Source organism: Salminus brasiliensis, chromosome 5 (assembly GCF_030463535.1).
Source record: "Salminus brasiliensis chromosome 5, fSalBra1.hap2, whole genome shotgun sequence".
Lineage (NCBI taxonomy): Eukaryota > Metazoa > Chordata > Actinopteri > Characiformes > Bryconidae > Salminus > Salminus brasiliensis.
Window position 1 is genome coordinate 32,354,535 of NC_132882.1, and position 16,354 is coordinate 32,370,888.

At 42.0% G+C, this 16,354-nt stretch overlaps 1 protein-coding gene across 4 annotated transcripts in view; it reads left to right on the forward strand.

Moving 5' to 3' along the window:
• LOC140556378 (F-actin-uncapping protein LRRC16A-like) overlaps positions 1–16,354 on the forward strand; it is a 123,116-nt gene that overhangs the window by 78,457 nt on the left and 28,305 nt on the right. For all 4 annotated transcript variants that reach the window (XM_072680221.1, XM_072680223.1, XM_072680224.1 and 1 more), the window contains exons 21-26: positions 6,063–6,235; positions 6,416–6,484; positions 11,040–11,133; positions 12,424–12,522; positions 13,240–13,368; positions 14,675–14,806. In XM_072680221.1, coding sequence (XP_072536322.1) covers positions 6,063–6,235; positions 6,416–6,484; positions 11,040–11,133; positions 12,424–12,522; positions 13,240–13,368; positions 14,675–14,806 — 696 coding nt within the window. The remainder of the gene's footprint in view (positions 1–6,062; positions 6,236–6,415; positions 6,485–11,039; positions 11,134–12,423; positions 12,523–13,239; positions 13,369–14,674; positions 14,807–16,354) is intronic.

The following is a 16,354-nucleotide window of genomic DNA, read 5'->3' on the forward strand; positions in this document are numbered from 1 at the left end:
ATGTTACCCAGGTAGGTGATTGTTGCATTCAGTGTCTTACACTAATAAAAGTATTTGGGCATCGTGACTGGCTTGGGAATCCAAGCTTACGGTGTCGTTCCTTGGTTCAGCTCTGTATTTGTGCTCCCACAATAATTGGACTTATATTCCTCAATACCAAACAAAAAGACACAAGTTGCTGCTTTAAATGATGACTATTCCATTTACGTGAATTGTGTAGATTAAAAATTTGGGAGATTTTTCATCATAACGTCTGTCTAACGCAATACAGAAACAGCTGGCCTCATGTTCACACAACCCATAGATATGGTGTTTAATTTTATGGGCCAGTCAGAACTTGGATACCATTACTAAAATATCATCTGATATTGTAGACGTGTAGAAGTTGGTGGAGTGATTTAAAAAAAATGGTGGCATTGACATTAGTTGTGAATATTGGTGACAAAAAACGTGGAAAAAGAATGTGGATCTCGTATTTGAGTGATATTTCAAGCCGATATTTGATGTCAACGTTATTAAACTACAGAAGAGCAGAAGGTTCAGGCCAGGCTGGGTGGACCTCATTGTCTGCATCGTACTGGACATCAGCATTGCGTTACTTCTTTTTTAATGGCATTTAGCTGAAGCTCTTTTCCAGAGTGACTTCTAAAAGTGCCAAGTCATTCTCTAGGAATATCCAAAGCTAGTGTGAATATAGCACTTTTGAGCTCTGGCAGTTTCAGAAATGAGCCTCACAGTGTGTAATTCTAGCAGTTTACACACAATACATATTTCCTAGAACTTGAATGTAGGGATTACTAAACAGAAGAAGAAGCTGTGGAGAAGAACAAGACACAATAAGTGCAATAAGTGGTCTGTAATGCGATAAAAGCTTTAATATTGACGTCAACCCATAATTCTCATATTGGTGCAGCACTGAAAAATACGGTATTAGGAATGGGGTTGTACTGGGTGTCATTATCTTTTTTTTTTTTTTTTTTTTTAACGGGTGGGTTGAATTGAATTCTCAGTAAGCATTTCATTTTGGATATGGCTATAAACCTGCACCCAGGGCTGACCCATGAGTGTGTGTGTTTCTTCACCATGCAGCCCATGTACAGAGGCTCTAGCCACAGAATGTAGATTCTCCCATTATGTGGTGAGGCACAGTTTCAGCACACAGATTAGACCAGAGAAATCAGCTGACAGGCCGGAGAGGGAGAGAGAGCGCGAGACGGTCAGAGCTGGGGGAGGATGCATTTTTTGAACTGAAGGCCAGACTATCACTGCTGTGAGCTCAACCCTCACATGGCCACTGGAATTCTATGCAAGTTGTGCTCCCTGACCAGCAAGGCAGGGCTTGAATATCATGAAATAATAACAATAATATTAATCATAATGTAATATTAAAAATTACTTTATTTTAATGGGAGGTGTGCAAGGAGAAAACCCTTATACACACACACACACACACACACACAGACACACACACACACATATATATATATATATGCCCTGATGTTGTTGTTTTCTCCTTGCACTCCTTCCATGAAAATCAATCGTGTGGGGTTTGACTTCAGCTGTGATAAGAGCTGCCTGTAGATCCTGTGATTGTTGGATTGTTGGATGCTTCGTTACGCATCTTGTGGTCTGCTGTTGGACTAAACTTGCGAGGACGACCTGATCTGGCCACGCTGGCAGTTGTTTCATCACTTGATCACAAATGATTTAGCGGACGGTGGATTGTTCTGAGATCTTCTGAAATCGCTCCCAGACTCCCAGTATGCATCTACCACCTTCTTTGTGAAAGCCTCAGAGAGCCTTTTGGGTCTTGTCATGGTAAAAGCACTCACTCAACAATCAAGAGCAAACCAAGCTAAATTTCAGAGGCTTAATTTTATTATTCTAATGCTAGGCATTGTTAGAAATATGAGGGGGGGGGGTCCTTACTTTTTCCTCAAAAAAAAAAGACATTTCTATTCATTACAGTCTACACAAAATAAAGATCAGAAGTCCATATGTTCAAATGTGTTAAAATGTGCTTTTTTCACATGACTGTGTATACAGACAAAGCAGCATAACCTGTGTTTTGATCCTTACTATATTATTAGTCCCTGAAGTTATAATTTTTATTAATAATTTTTATTACTATTATTATTTTTTATTACTATTACTATATTATTAGTCCCTGAAGTGCCAACTATATTATAATTTTTATTAAGGAAACCAGAACTGTCAAGACATGTTACAGTCATTACACTGTTACACTCAATTTAATGAGGGGAATAAGGTCTAACGGCCTAAAGATGGGCTTTGCCAAGCTTTTCTTGCAGTATTTTCATAGGTGACCGTCCGGTTACGATGCCCGTTAAAGGTTTAGAAATGTTTGCTATAATGGCTTGAATAAGATGTTAATATAAACACGCATTCAAACCAGTTCCTAAATTCAGTGATCACCCATCTTTTCCGGTACACATGAGGAATAGCGGTTGCATCCACTCAGCAGCTTAATCCCTAGCCTTTGAAAACAAAGCATACCTTTGCCATGTGACTGCTGCGATGCTGAGCTTCTGTCTGAGTCTCCTCATGAGAAAAGAGTGGGAGTTCTCTACACTCTCCACTGTTTTGGCCCTGTTTCTCTCCCTCCCTTTCTTGCTCGCTCCCTTTCTTGCTCTCTCTCTCTCTCTCTCTCTCTCTCTCTCTCTCTCTCTCTCTCTCGCTCTCTTTTCAGAGGCTCTGTGGGTGGTGATCTGCAATAGCAGTAGCGATCTTGCACAGAGCCTGCATTCCACTTGGCCATGACCTGGTCTGACCAAGTCTACAAATGTATCTGATTGAAGACTGCCTTGTTAACTGCACTGTCCAGTCATAAACACTCACTACCTACTAGTTGTGGCTAATTCCCTCTACTGGGGTGTCTCTGTACTGCAGCACTGCTCTCACCTGCGTTGACGGACCACAGGCCTAGAGGACAAGACGCTACACAGCACACATACACTGTACGGGATGTGCTTGGCTTACTCATGCATTGAGAGGCATCATTTCCCCAGAAAAAAAAATATGGCCAGTTGACCCACTCACATTATTATACTACCAAGCTGGTTAGGCTTGCATTACTAGGTTTACTTATTAGTTACCATTATTTTGAGGCATGAGGGAGACTGGAAACAGACGGGGTCAGTTGTTCTCTCCTGGACTCGTAACATCACACTTACAGTAATTCTGTCTCTCATAGCTCATTCAAACAAACAGAGAGGGTCTAACGTGCAGATTCTAGACTTTTCTAGACTGTGACTGAATTTGTAAGCAGAAGAGAAGATGTCTAGGGCTTATTTACCATTGACCTTTTTGTTTTTTTTGCTTGTTCATTGATGTCTGGTTAAATGCAGCAAATCTTTTGTGTCATGCTGCTTCGCCATCAGCAGCCAGAGCCTGAGAGAGCACCCTTAATCACTGCTGTTGTGGTGCTGGCTGGCACAGGCATCAGTTGGCTTATGTATCTTTCCTCGAGAGAGGCCGCCCAGGTGCTTGTTCAGTCTCTCATCACTTCCAGACTTGACTACTGCAACTCTCTTCAGGCTGGTCTCCCCCTGCACACCATCAGACCCCTGCAACTCCTCCAGAATGCAGCGGCACGGGTCGTCTTCAACGTTCCTAAATTCAGCCATGTCTCTCCACTGCTGCATTTTCTTCACTGGCTTCCTGTAGCTACTGCCTGCATTACATTCAGAACCTTGACGCTGGCCTACAAAGCCAAGACCGGACCAACCTCTCCGTACCTGATGGCAATGATCAAAAGCCGATCCACACCAAGAACCCTTCGAGCTTCAAGTACGGCTCGGCTCGACCCGCCTTCCCTTGCCAGGCTTCCCCTCCTAGTGGTGGAACAAACTTCCCCTGGGTGTCCGAACAGCAGAGTCGCTTGCTGTCTTCCAACGCAGACTGAAGACCCTCCTCTTCCCAAAGTACTTGGGCGAATAGTGGAGTACTATGGTCACCTTACTGACTTGTGTTTAGTAGAGTCTAAACTTATGTATCTTAGAATTATTAGTCTATTCAGACTAGCTAGTCTGAATAGACTATTTTTTAGTCTTTATAGACTATAATTTTTTAGTCTTTATAGACTATCATTTTCTTGGGTAATAGCAAAGCACTTTTGTAAATCGCTCTGGATAAGAGCGTCTGCTAAATGCCATACATGTAAATTAGGCTGATCTCACATGTATGAGAGGAGGCATGTCCTTGTCCTTCACCTTTTTAGTGTAGGGAGCATTGCAAGTGGTTGGGGTAGTCCTAGTGAGAGGATGGGTTAATTGGCTCAGCTAAATTGGGGAGAAAATTTGGGAGAAAATGAGTCTGAGCCTGAAGCTGCATCTGTTGGTCCAGTCACATTTACATCATATATATTATTTATGTCATATTCGGTACTGTTAGTGTGGTTTAGGGGGCAGGACTGTAATAATTTCATAATTTTATATTGAAAAAATGGCATAATAATTCTATATATAAATATTTTTTAGGGCCCCTATCAGTCATAGGGCCTTAGCGCCATCCCAGGACCCCGTTCACTCCTGAGCTTAATGCCGTCCACTTACAATCGAAGCACCCAAGTCATATGTTAATGCCCGGTGAGAATAGGGCCTCAGCATATCTGAAGACCATGTAAATGGGCCCCCTTGAGCTCCTGTGAACCAGAGGATTCTTTGACACTCTGAGTCAGATCAGATTAATCCTCAGGTCAAGTCCTCCTTCTTTAGCAGACTTATCCAAACCTACTAAATCCTCATGAGCTTATGGAGGGGCTCTAGAAGACATGACTTAAGGGTCTCTTTTCTCTCTCTCTCCCTCTCTCTCTCCCTGTAATCTCCACACTGTTTAACTGACGACTTCTGCACTCTTCTGACTGTGAAGCAGCAGTCGATCTAGATATGCTGAAAAGCCTCGTTAGGTGAAATGCCAGGCAAACTAATCCTATAATAGTGAGAGAAAGAGAGATCTGAGAGACCTATTGGAGGAGTTAAAGGCCATGAGATGAAGGTAAAACCTTTTAATAGGTTGATGTATTTCTGCTGGATGTTTGTGCCCCCACTGCTGTTGATGCATTAGGTCAGATTAAGGCCTTTATTGTGAAGTGCTGAGTTTCTTTGATATATATGTTATTGCTATGGGGAAGCTCAGGAATGCTTGGGAGATGAATGTCATGCAATGCTGGAATAACAGGCAGTACTGGCTGTCTCACAAGTATGGCCTTTTTAATTTCAGTGTAAGTAATAACGCTGAGCAGCCTGTCAAAATAGTTCCTGTAGAGGCTGTGAATGAATTTCTGTAACGTTTATTGCTTTGAGGACTAATTATGTTTATTAGGTTATTTATTTCTGTTTTATTTGAATTTTATTTTAGTCGATTGCAATTGCCACCCTGTAGCTAGGACTCCCTCTGTCGTACAGTGCCATTATTGAAGGCTAGTTCAATAATGGGCAAGTATTGATGGCTTCATGTGACTTGTACTAGAACTGTGAACTGTGGCTAACTCAATGTCTTTGGATAGCTTGGACTGTTGACACAAGGCAGGTCAGGTCCATGGATTCATGCTGTGGGCTGTGAGCCTGTGCTCATTGCAGCCTCAGCTTTCTGTTCTTGGCTGTGGAAGTAACACCCAACATGGTCGTCTTACTGTTGTAGCCAATCTGCCTCAAGCCTGAAGGTGTTGTACATTCCTTCCTCCTGTACAGAGTGGGTATCTGTCTCCTGAGTTATTGTCTCCTTTCTGTCAGCTCCAACCAGTCTGATCATCCTTGTTGACCCAGTTCTAATAATACTCAAATACCAGACCGTCTAGCACCAACTGACATGCCATGCTCAAAATCACGAAGATCCCCTTATTCCTGGTCCTGATAGCCAATGTAAACATTACCTGATCTGAATGATTTTGTGCACTGCACTACTGCCTCGCTGCCTCGCTATTGGCTGATTTAGGTAGCTGCATGGATAAGGAGGTGTGCAGGTCTCTGTGAGTGTTTAATGCAGTTTAACATTTGGAGACTACGTAGACGTCTCACATCTCCCTCTATTTCCTCCCTCAGCCACTGACGTCTCTCTCTCTGGCCGATTCCAAGCTGAAGGGTGATCTGACCATCGTCCTGAATGCTCTGGGCAGCAACAGCTCTCTGACCCGTGTGGACATAAGCGGTAATGGTATGGGAGATATGGGAGCCAAGATGCTGGCCAAAGCCCTGCAGATCAACAGCAAACTGAGGTAAGGCTCTAGGTGTGGGGGGGAGGGGGGGGGGGATTGTGTATGTGTCTGTGTGTGAGTGTGCCTGAGTGTGTGTAAGAACGCAAGAGAGAGGCAGAGAGGGAGGTAGGATGTTGTATTGATCTGAAATCCGGCTGCTTATCTGCTCTTTTCTGGCTGAATGTCTGTTCGCTTCTCCAGGACGGTCATCTGGGACAGAAACAACGTTAGCCCACAAGGTCTTCAGGACGTGGCAGCAGCGCTGGAGAAGTATGTATGGCTGCTAGGTTTGTTTGTATGGGTTGGGTGTGGGGGTGAGGAGCTGTTTTAGGCTCAGCCTAGTTGGACCAGGTCTAACCTATTTGATGTTTTTGGGGAGGTTGTTTGGGCTACTTATTGGGTTGTGTTTTGTTAAGTGGTGCAATACTAACCACCATTAGCTTTGATGCTAACTTAACCTAACAAGTCCCTATTTACCAAGCTAGCAGAATTTCGCATTGCCGCTACCATTGCCTTTACAAAGGCTTCTTATGACATAGTTGAACATTGCTGTGGATCGGATATGCTTGGCACTCAAGCCAGACATACACTGCACAATTTCCCCCCTTTTTTTAAACCAGAGTTGGTTCAGAATCGGCCTACATTTTAGCGGCTGAGTGGAAGCATGCACGATTAACTGTCCAAACAAGCTCTGAGTGAGCAGTCGGACAACCGGATAGATAGCAAGAGTGTATAAAATACTGTCCTCCAGGAATCCAGAGCTGTCCTCTAGTCTTTTCATGTCTCCATTCCTTTCTGTGCTCAGACAGACAGACAGACAGACAGACAGACAGACAGACAGACAGACAGACAGAGAGAGAGAGTCATTAAACAGTGTTTGGAGTGCTTTCAAAAGAGTGTGTGTAAGTTATTTAATAGAATAAATATAGATATATATTTAACAGCTGGGTATAAGCATGCAGGCGTTTCGCGTCGTGGGCCGGAATCGCTCCCCTTGCATCATCCTCATCTGAATATTATTTGCATAATGACCACTGGGGCGCTAGTATTGGCTGCCTGCTTCCCGCCAAACAGTGCTCCGCTGAGACCCAATTTGGCAGCCGCTAGCGAACGAGCCCACGGTGAAGAAAGGCAGGGGAGGCTGGATCAGAAAGAGAGGGAAGGAGAGGGGGGCTGGTGGTTGGGCTCATCTGGCAGAAAGAGGGATCATTCTGAGCTTCTGTTTCTGAGACCCTCCTGAGCCGCTTCGCTGGAGATTTAAAGGACTGGTCTGACTGTGGAAAATCTCATTTGCACACGTTTCTCCTTAACCCAGATGTATTTGATCAGCCGAGAAATTCTCCAGCTAAAAGACGGCTTAATAACAGAAGCTCATACATCAACTCATAAAGAGGGCCGGTTCTGTCCTGGGGTGCTTCTTAGACCCAGTGCAGGTGGTGGGAGACAGGAGGATGACAGCCAAGCTGGCATCCATGCTGGAGAACAGCTCCCACTCCACATGTGCAATTAAGAGTCATCTGCAATTACCTGTAAATACTCTGTAAATAATACTGTTATTGCTTTTTCTACTTGTATTATTTCTATTGTGTATATATTGGTAATTTATCTACGTTTTTGCATCTGAGTGTCTTGCTATCCCTTTTCTGCTGTGACACTGAGAATTTCCCCACTGTGGGACTAATAAAGGATTGTCTTATCTTATATCCCTGCGCCGCAGTAGCGCTGTTGGCCGAATGCTGCGATAGCGATGACTCAAGGGAACACCACTATTAACTAGTATTTATTAGATACACTCTCCAGCGTTTTCTGTACTGACAGAAATATAAAGAGCCAGGATCTTGTGGCACAAGTGTGATGCAAATATGGAGCCAATAAGCGGATTCCTACGTCTTTTAAGTCCTCCCACTGAACAGCCCCAGATTTGGTGAGCTAACTGTGCTAAGAAAACCAGGCTCAGCCCGGTTGGTAAGCGCTCCAATACCGAACTGCATCCGTGTGGAAAAGCCAGCGAAATGGTTACCATCCATGCTCAGAACCATTGGGCCCTGCAATGGAAAAGCAGCCTCAGAAATATAGTCTATTATATAATAATTGAAACCTGGATTTTGGTCCATTATTGTAGTGCATGGTCGACGCTTTCCTTTTTCATTATTCGGTTAAAACATTTCAGTAAACAAGAGCTAGAAGTGATGGTGAAGAAAAAAGGGCTTGAGTGACGTGACATCAGACACTAGAAACTTTAAGACCACTTGAAGACCAATCTCTGATTGTAATCTTGTTCATTTAGAAAATTGGGAAAATGAGGGTTATGGGTTCGATACCCGGGCTCGGCAGAATACCACAGTTGGGCCCTTGACTCTCTCTGCTCCCTGGGCCACACTGCGATGGCTGCCCACTGCTCTGCGCGCATGTGTGCTCACGGTCACTGTGTGTGTTTAATCACTAGTGTGCATGTGTGTATGTGTTCACTGCACGGATGGGTTAAAAGTCTTGTGTATTTGGAGGCTGACCTTCTGAACTCTTAGTCTAAGAAGGTGGCCTGCTTTGTTTCCTGCAGGCTGCAGGAGGGCAAGACATCGGCCCATTTCTGATCCCGTATCCGTCGCACACTCCGCCTCCACCTGGGAAAGACTCAAGGGGTTGGCTCACTGTTCTGCCGGAGTAAATGATAACGGAATCAGACCTTCATCCACAGATGTTTTTAAATTAAATTCAATTGTAAGCAGATGTTTAGATTTGAAGGTTTAGGTGATGTTTGGCTAAACGTGCTAATTAATTAATTTGAATATATTTGTAATTCTGCAGAAATCAAAATCTCCGCAATGCTGATTAGGCAGATCCTGGTAATCCCGTTTGACCTCGCCGCCACAATGTACATGATATATATATCAACAGTCGACATTTTGGCAGAAGTCCAGAATTGCCAGGAATGTGTCCCAGCGCTTTGGGTGACGTGTATATGAATCCTACTCCTCCAGAGCACATTCGTTTGACGTCTATGGATGTTTTCCACTCTAGTGTGCGTGGGGAGACCACCTCATTCATCAGGCTCTTGCAGGATGGGGGGAGTCCCAGCATGAGGACCGTAGATCTCCTGGCTCTGTAGATAACTCCCCTAATAGCCTTTTGTCTTCGTGGTGGTGTGGCTGTGTTTGTCCGACTGACCCAACCTTGACCTTAGCAGCTGTTCAGTGAAGCTGCTAGCCTCTGCTCTGAAGCTAGCATAAGATATTTCCCCTCTACCGAATTCTCTATTCTGCTCCACACTGTTTGCCCGTGTAATTGTGCAGAATTTCCCATCGCTCACTGTGATTGAGATCAAAGCTCTGGTGAAAGGACGCCCTTCCCCCCTCATCACCATTGAGAGCAGTGTACACACACACACACACACACAGAGAGTGGCTGTGCCAGGTCCAGCCTCTCAAGGCCACCGTTCAACACCTTGTGAGAGAACTGATGAGGCTGAATGCTTTGATCTTTGTTTCCTATTCAAATGTTGGGGCACAGTGTGTGTGTGTGTGTGTGTGTGTATGTGTGTGTGCTGCTTATAAACACACAAAGCTAGCTCCGTCTAGCTGATGCTTTGAGGTTATGCTGAAGTATTCTGAGGTTGTCCTTTTTCTTCACTGTTCTATCCACTTGGTGCAAAGTACCAGTTCCTCTGGCAGCAAAACAGCCCCAGAGCATGATGCTGCCACCACCACCATGCTTAACAGTTGGTTAAGGGTTCTCTGGTTTGAATACCTTCCACCAGAAGCCTTTGGTGAGCAGAACGGCAACTCCTCCTTAGTTCTGTCTATATATGTATGGACAGTGGTGGCTCAGCGGTCCGAGCACCGGGCTATTGATGACAGGCTTGTGGGTTCAATAGCCGGGCTCAGCAAGCTGCCGCTGTTGGGTTCATATTTATATGAATTTCTATGATACATTTGTTGGTTTTGTGGCACAGACCCGACTTTTAAGCTCAGTTGACATATTTTCGCTGGGGTCAGAACTTTGGGAAGGTGATTCCAAAGGTCATGTCCTGTTGAGACACCCAATACTGTCCAGGTTGGAAACGTGGAGCTGATGGTTTGAAGTTATGCTGAAGAATTCTGAGGTAGTCTTCCTCCTTCATTATTTCAGGGTCGTCCAAACGTATTCATACTGCATGTGTCCTCTCTCTCTCTCTCTCTCTCTCTCTCTCTCTCTCTCTCTCATGAATATGGATGGTCTGTGGCTGTTAGAGGGTCTATTTTGCCATTTTGGCAGGAACACGAACCTCAGTAATGATATTAAGTCTCAATCAGTTAGCCTAAGAAACAGTTCATTTCAGAGCCGGATCTGCCGGATCTGCCATCGCTGCCGGTGCTGCTGCGCTTTTGTTCTCTGGACTGTTTGGCAGTGAATGACTGATCGTCTCTCCCTCACAGACCTGCATACAGAAAGTATTTGGCTTATTCAGACAGGCGCTCTGTACGTGCTGTAAATCAGCCATCTGCGTGTAATCCTTCCTCGAGTGTGTATTGTCGTCTCAATAGGCCTTTTCTATTCTTTTTGTGGGGATTTTTATGTCTGAGTTCGTGTATCATCGTCAAGTGGCTTGTTATGAGCTCATGAACCGATGCAAATCCCTTTCTAATGGCAGCACAGAGCCACCTGAGCGCAGCCGTGTGTTCTTTAGTCATTTGTGGGTTCAGGGCTGTTACTCTCCGCCATTTTCTTCTTGGTTACACCGTAATTGGTTGTCTTGGCCCAGTTAAATGAGTAGCCTTGGCTGTCTATATATTTGTGTGTGTGTGTGTGTGTGTGTGTGTGTGCGTTAACTCTCATTGTCTTCTTCTAGAAACTTCACCATCCGCTTCATGCCCATCCCAATCATAGATGCGTCGCAGGCGCTGAAAGCCAGTCCAGAGAAAACGGAGGACGCCTTGCTAAGGGTGAGAATGCATATACAGGGCCTATAAAAAGTATCCACCCCATGATTGTTTTCCCCTTTTATTCATTTTATAAATAGAATCATGGTCAGGATCTCATTTTTAAATAAATTAAAAAAATAAATAATCTGTATAATAATAATTGCATGAATATTCACCCCCTTTAAAGTGCCTGACCTAATTCAGCACAGGTCCAGCAGGTCTAGTAGTCTCACAATTGGTGAAATGGAGATCACCTGAGTGATTGGACTGCTATTCCTGGCCACAAATACACCGTGAAGACACCATGAAGGACACGACACACAACTCTGAGAAAAGGTTATGGAAGAGTATAGGTCAGGGGATGGATACAAACATTCGGAGCCACTGAACATCCCCTGGAGTGCAGCTTAATTATCACTTAGAAACAGAAGGAATTTGACACATGTGTAAAATCGGCCTAGACTTCTAATGTTTTTTTTTTTATACTATTTATTTAAATATGAAGTATTTCTAGTAACTATAATAAATTACAAAGGATTCTAGAGTTATCTTTAAAGTTCACAAACATCATTTGTTTCACAATATGAGAGAATATTGGAGGCGGCATATCACTATGCCTTTAATTATAATTATGGATTTAAAATAAGGGATGATCTAGGCTGAGGTAGAAATCTGTTTTTATTATTATTATTATTATTATTATTACTATTATTATTTAAGTCATTAAAGATGTTGGTGAAAGTTTGCCCGGGTCACTTGACTTGATTAATGTGGAGGGTACAGTTATTTTAGGTGATTTTAATACAAATCTATTAATTAATATAAAAATCTATTAGAATCTCATATGGGGGATTTTCCTCTCATTTCTAAATGTATACAAGTTTAAGACAATTCTGCTATTTGGAGATTACTTTTTGGAGAGTTTTGTGTTATATGTTCAGTTCAGTGAACATTTGCAGACTGTTCACTGCAGTTTTCCAGCACTAGACTAAGGCTAATCCTAAACAATTTCCACTGGAGATTCATCAGTAACATTCCCATTTAGTCCCATTTAGTTCAAGACTAGACCCAATCATTGTCCCGAAAGCCAGTCTCTGAAGCTCAGTGTTCAGTGTTTTTTTTTTTTTTGTCGTAACATTGTTTACTGTTGCGCATTGAGAGACTACACTTAGTAATCGCATGCAATGGTGGGGAGGGGATTGCATACAGGTTGGGTAATTTGCAGTCCAAATTGGGGAGAAAATGGGAAAATGCATTTTCCAGCTCCCTCTATCCCAGTGAGCATCTTTTACAGCCCTCTTTTCCTCACAGATGGAGAACTATCTGTTCAGAAATCACGAGACCCGCAAGTATGTCCAGGAGCAGGCTTACCGGCTTCAGCAGGGCATTGTCACCACCACCACACAGCAGGTGAGAATGTGCATCGGTTCAGTTGAATATGTGATGCCAAAATGTAATGGTGGGAATAAATGACTATTTACACTGTCAGTAAACATGGTACTGTGGAGGTCAGTACCGGTGTCATGAACAATAAAACAGAGGTTTAGTTGTGCCTGAAATGAGTGTTAAAGGTGTAGGGTTTTTTTTTTTATTATTATTCCTGTATTCCCCTACTCCGTGAACCCGGCCCAGCGGTGGTTACCCGAACCTGTGAAGGTTAAACGAGTGAATATAATTATTGATTTATTTGACTTCATAAAGATGAAATTATATGAATAATATAATGAAATATCTGGGATCTTATCGTCTCCTCAGCATCTCTCCACAATGTTTTCTTCAGCTAATATCTGGTCTGTGAAAACAGCTGTAATTGCTCTCCAGATTTGCGAACGGATGATGATCTTAATGATGCACTTGTTGGAAAATGGGAGATTATGAATGCTGATTAATAATTGGAGGAGTAACCGCGTCATGAAATTGCCGGGGCTGAGAAGTCAAGATTCCTCTTGGTATAATAAGTAGATTTTTTCCCCATTTCTCTTTGAAGTCCAGCTGCACAATTTTTGCCGGTTTAGGATGTCTCAGCGGGTGGGAAAAGAGATTTTTGACATGGTTTCTCCTCGTTAAGAGGCCTGCTCAGGGAAAGAGGGCCCAGCTGAATGCCTAATCATGTCTCTCCCTCTCCAGATGATTGACCGGATATGTGTGAAAGTCCAGGACCACCTCAACTCCTTGAAGAACTCTGAGAAAGACACCATCCTGGAGGATGTCAAAATAGCTGAGAACCTCATAAAGGATGCGAGAAACTCGAAAACGGTAAAGGAATGCTGCCAAGTAGGCAACACAGTGTTGTATCAGTGTATATCAGTATGTAGGTCTCATGTGCAGTTGTTCAGTCCGTACTCTTGTGCGAGATGTATGTCTTATTATGAATTTAATGAAATGTATGACTTATTTTGTGTGTGTAATGAGAAAAAAGCACCAGTTTCTGACGTTTTATATTATTTTTATTGTGAGAAGACTGGAATTACACAATTAGTCTGTTACAAACTAATACACAACTGAAGTAAATATTTCATGTAAATTAAGCCATCAACATTTCTGACTTTCCCTTATAATTAGGTTGCCAGTTTTTAACTATTTAAATTTCTGATTGTTTTTTTTTATTATTAGTTTGTTAGGTTTTTTTGTTTGTTTGTTTGTTTTTACATAAAAAAATACAATGGAAAATGATTTATACTAACAATGTTATTAATGTAATAACATTTTAATACATTTGGAATGGAAACTGCAAAGCGACAGAAATAACTGCGTAGGCTTTACAAGTGAATAAGCAAATTTTTCAAATCAGTAGATTCTTATAATATTCAAGTGGGTTTTTTGCATTAGATTTTTTTTGTTTTTACATTTACATAAGCAAAAGAGATGATGTAATAAAATGGGCATAGATTTGCGTATTTTTTGAAAAGTAAAAATCTAGCCTTGGGATAATGTCAGAGAATATTTAAAAATATTTATTTCACTGGAAAGACACTACATATAAAGGAGTTTACAGAACATACAAATCATTGTTCTATTGTTATATATAATATTAGAGAATTATGTTAGGAGCAAAATATACAGTTTCTTCAGTGCAGGACAGAGTTATGATTTTCAATAAAGAGAGAAGCTGATTTTATATTATTTATATTATATTATATTTATATTAATAGATATATTTGACATTCTGCTTAGATTCTGCATAAAACATGCTTATTATTGGTAATGACATGATCTGGTTGTGCCATGATGTAAGTGTATCAGAAAATATGTCAAAACCTGTTAGACACAATTGGACCTGAATTTCTAAAAAAACTGTTTCATATTTTGTTTAGTCATTACATTTTACAAAAGAGCATGTTATAAATGGGAATTATGTAAAAAAAAAAAAAAAAAAAAAAAAAAGAAAAGTGAAATAATATGGCTATCCAAATTGTCATTTCTGTTCATAGAGCCTTAACATAAAAGATTACCAATCATTGATACAGTTCACACTTCTCTTGTGTGATGTAAAAAAAAAAGTACAACGGTATCTATTCAGCAGCTCAGTTATGTGAAGGTTATGTGTGGTCTCTGTCCACAGCTCCTGCCCAACCTGTATCATTTGGGAGCAGCGTCTCGTGAGGAGCTGAACGGCTCGTCTGCGGGGCCCATTCAGGAGAAGCTGGACTCCATGGCTGGAGAAGTGGCTCAGGTCATGGACGAGCAGCTCCAGGTAACCATCAGTATGCCATGACATCCAAGTGTAGCATTCAAAATATTCGTCCTGAATGGGTAAAACGAGGTGTCCGAGATTTAAAAATCAACGAAGACTCCACCAAGAAGAGGGTGTATGTCTGCATTAGGAACTGAATCTCTAGAGAAAGTGAAATGAAGAATGAATGCAGGCCAATAGTAGCGGATTTCTTTGAGCAAAGGCTACTACTTACTGAAAATGAAGAGTGGATGGATCCTGCAACAAGCTTAAAGCACAGTTAACAGCGGCAGGGTTCATAGAGAAGAAGGCACGACGTTCAGGACACCTGGTCGGTCTGGTGGAATTTCAGTAAATATGACACCAAGAATGAACTGAAATCCTGCCTGTGAGGATACAAAAGCAGCTCAGAGGATCTTATACAGCTTAAAGGTCTTTTGAACTGATAACATAACAACTTTTTTGACCATATTTCTTACATTTGATGATTAAGGAACAATTGGAACAGCTTTAATCTTATGTAAATAGTGAGGTAATTAACATGTATATATCTTTTTGTCATTTCAACTTAAGGGGAATAATTCTGAATTAACTAAATAAATATTTTCTCATTTATTCAAATGAATTGTTAGAAATATACTATGAACAAGAATCTGGTGGAAAGAGCTCCACAAGTTTCAAGTTGGTACTTCCGATCCAGCGGAGAGCAGGGTTGGGGCAATATGGTAAAATAATATATCCCAATATTTAAAGACATTCTCACGCCACAAGATTTTAACAAGACGACAACCTGCCTCAGTTGCAGCAGATTAATCTGCGCTTAGTCTAATTACACCAGACTGCTGATTACACTGCTTGCAATGAAATGTGGTCAGGCTTCTTCACGCACAGACGATCTTCATGATATGCACAGAGAAGTGAATTGTGCTTTATGTTAACAGAATTGACCTCAATACGATAAAATATTTTCTTAATGCCCATCATCCCTACTTGAGTCACGTGAAATTGAGCTTCAATGGATATATGGAGATATGACTGAAAACCAAGCTTTCTTTAACACAGTCAGTGTCTCACTGCATAGATTTGCCCAGAAATGATGTAGAATCTTCATTATCTTTGTCAGAATCTGCAGTTTTCAGAAATCTTGTTTATTTCCAGTTTAATGAGTTAGTAGAGATTATCACAGTGGTTTGAATTCTGGGCTTTGAGTCCAGTCCTGCTGTAGGTTTGAGATCGCTGGTTGTTAAAGAAATACTCCAGTGTTTATTAACCTGACCTGCCACCATTACATTTACATTTACAGCATTTAGCTGACGCTCTTATCCAGAGCGACTTACAAGCTTACTCGCATTACAGAGCTGGACCAATGCTCTCCCACATGGCGTGGTAGCTCACTGGCAGGTAGTGGTGTTACCTGTTGCGCCACTCCAACCACCTTTATTCACCTTAATATTTACAGAAAGTGAATCATTTGAACACGATTAGCAGAAGTCCAGTGAGCAGCTGACTTGGCCCTAAATGCCTGTCTGACCCACAAACTCTCTGCCAGCTTTCTGCTTCTAGAAGAAA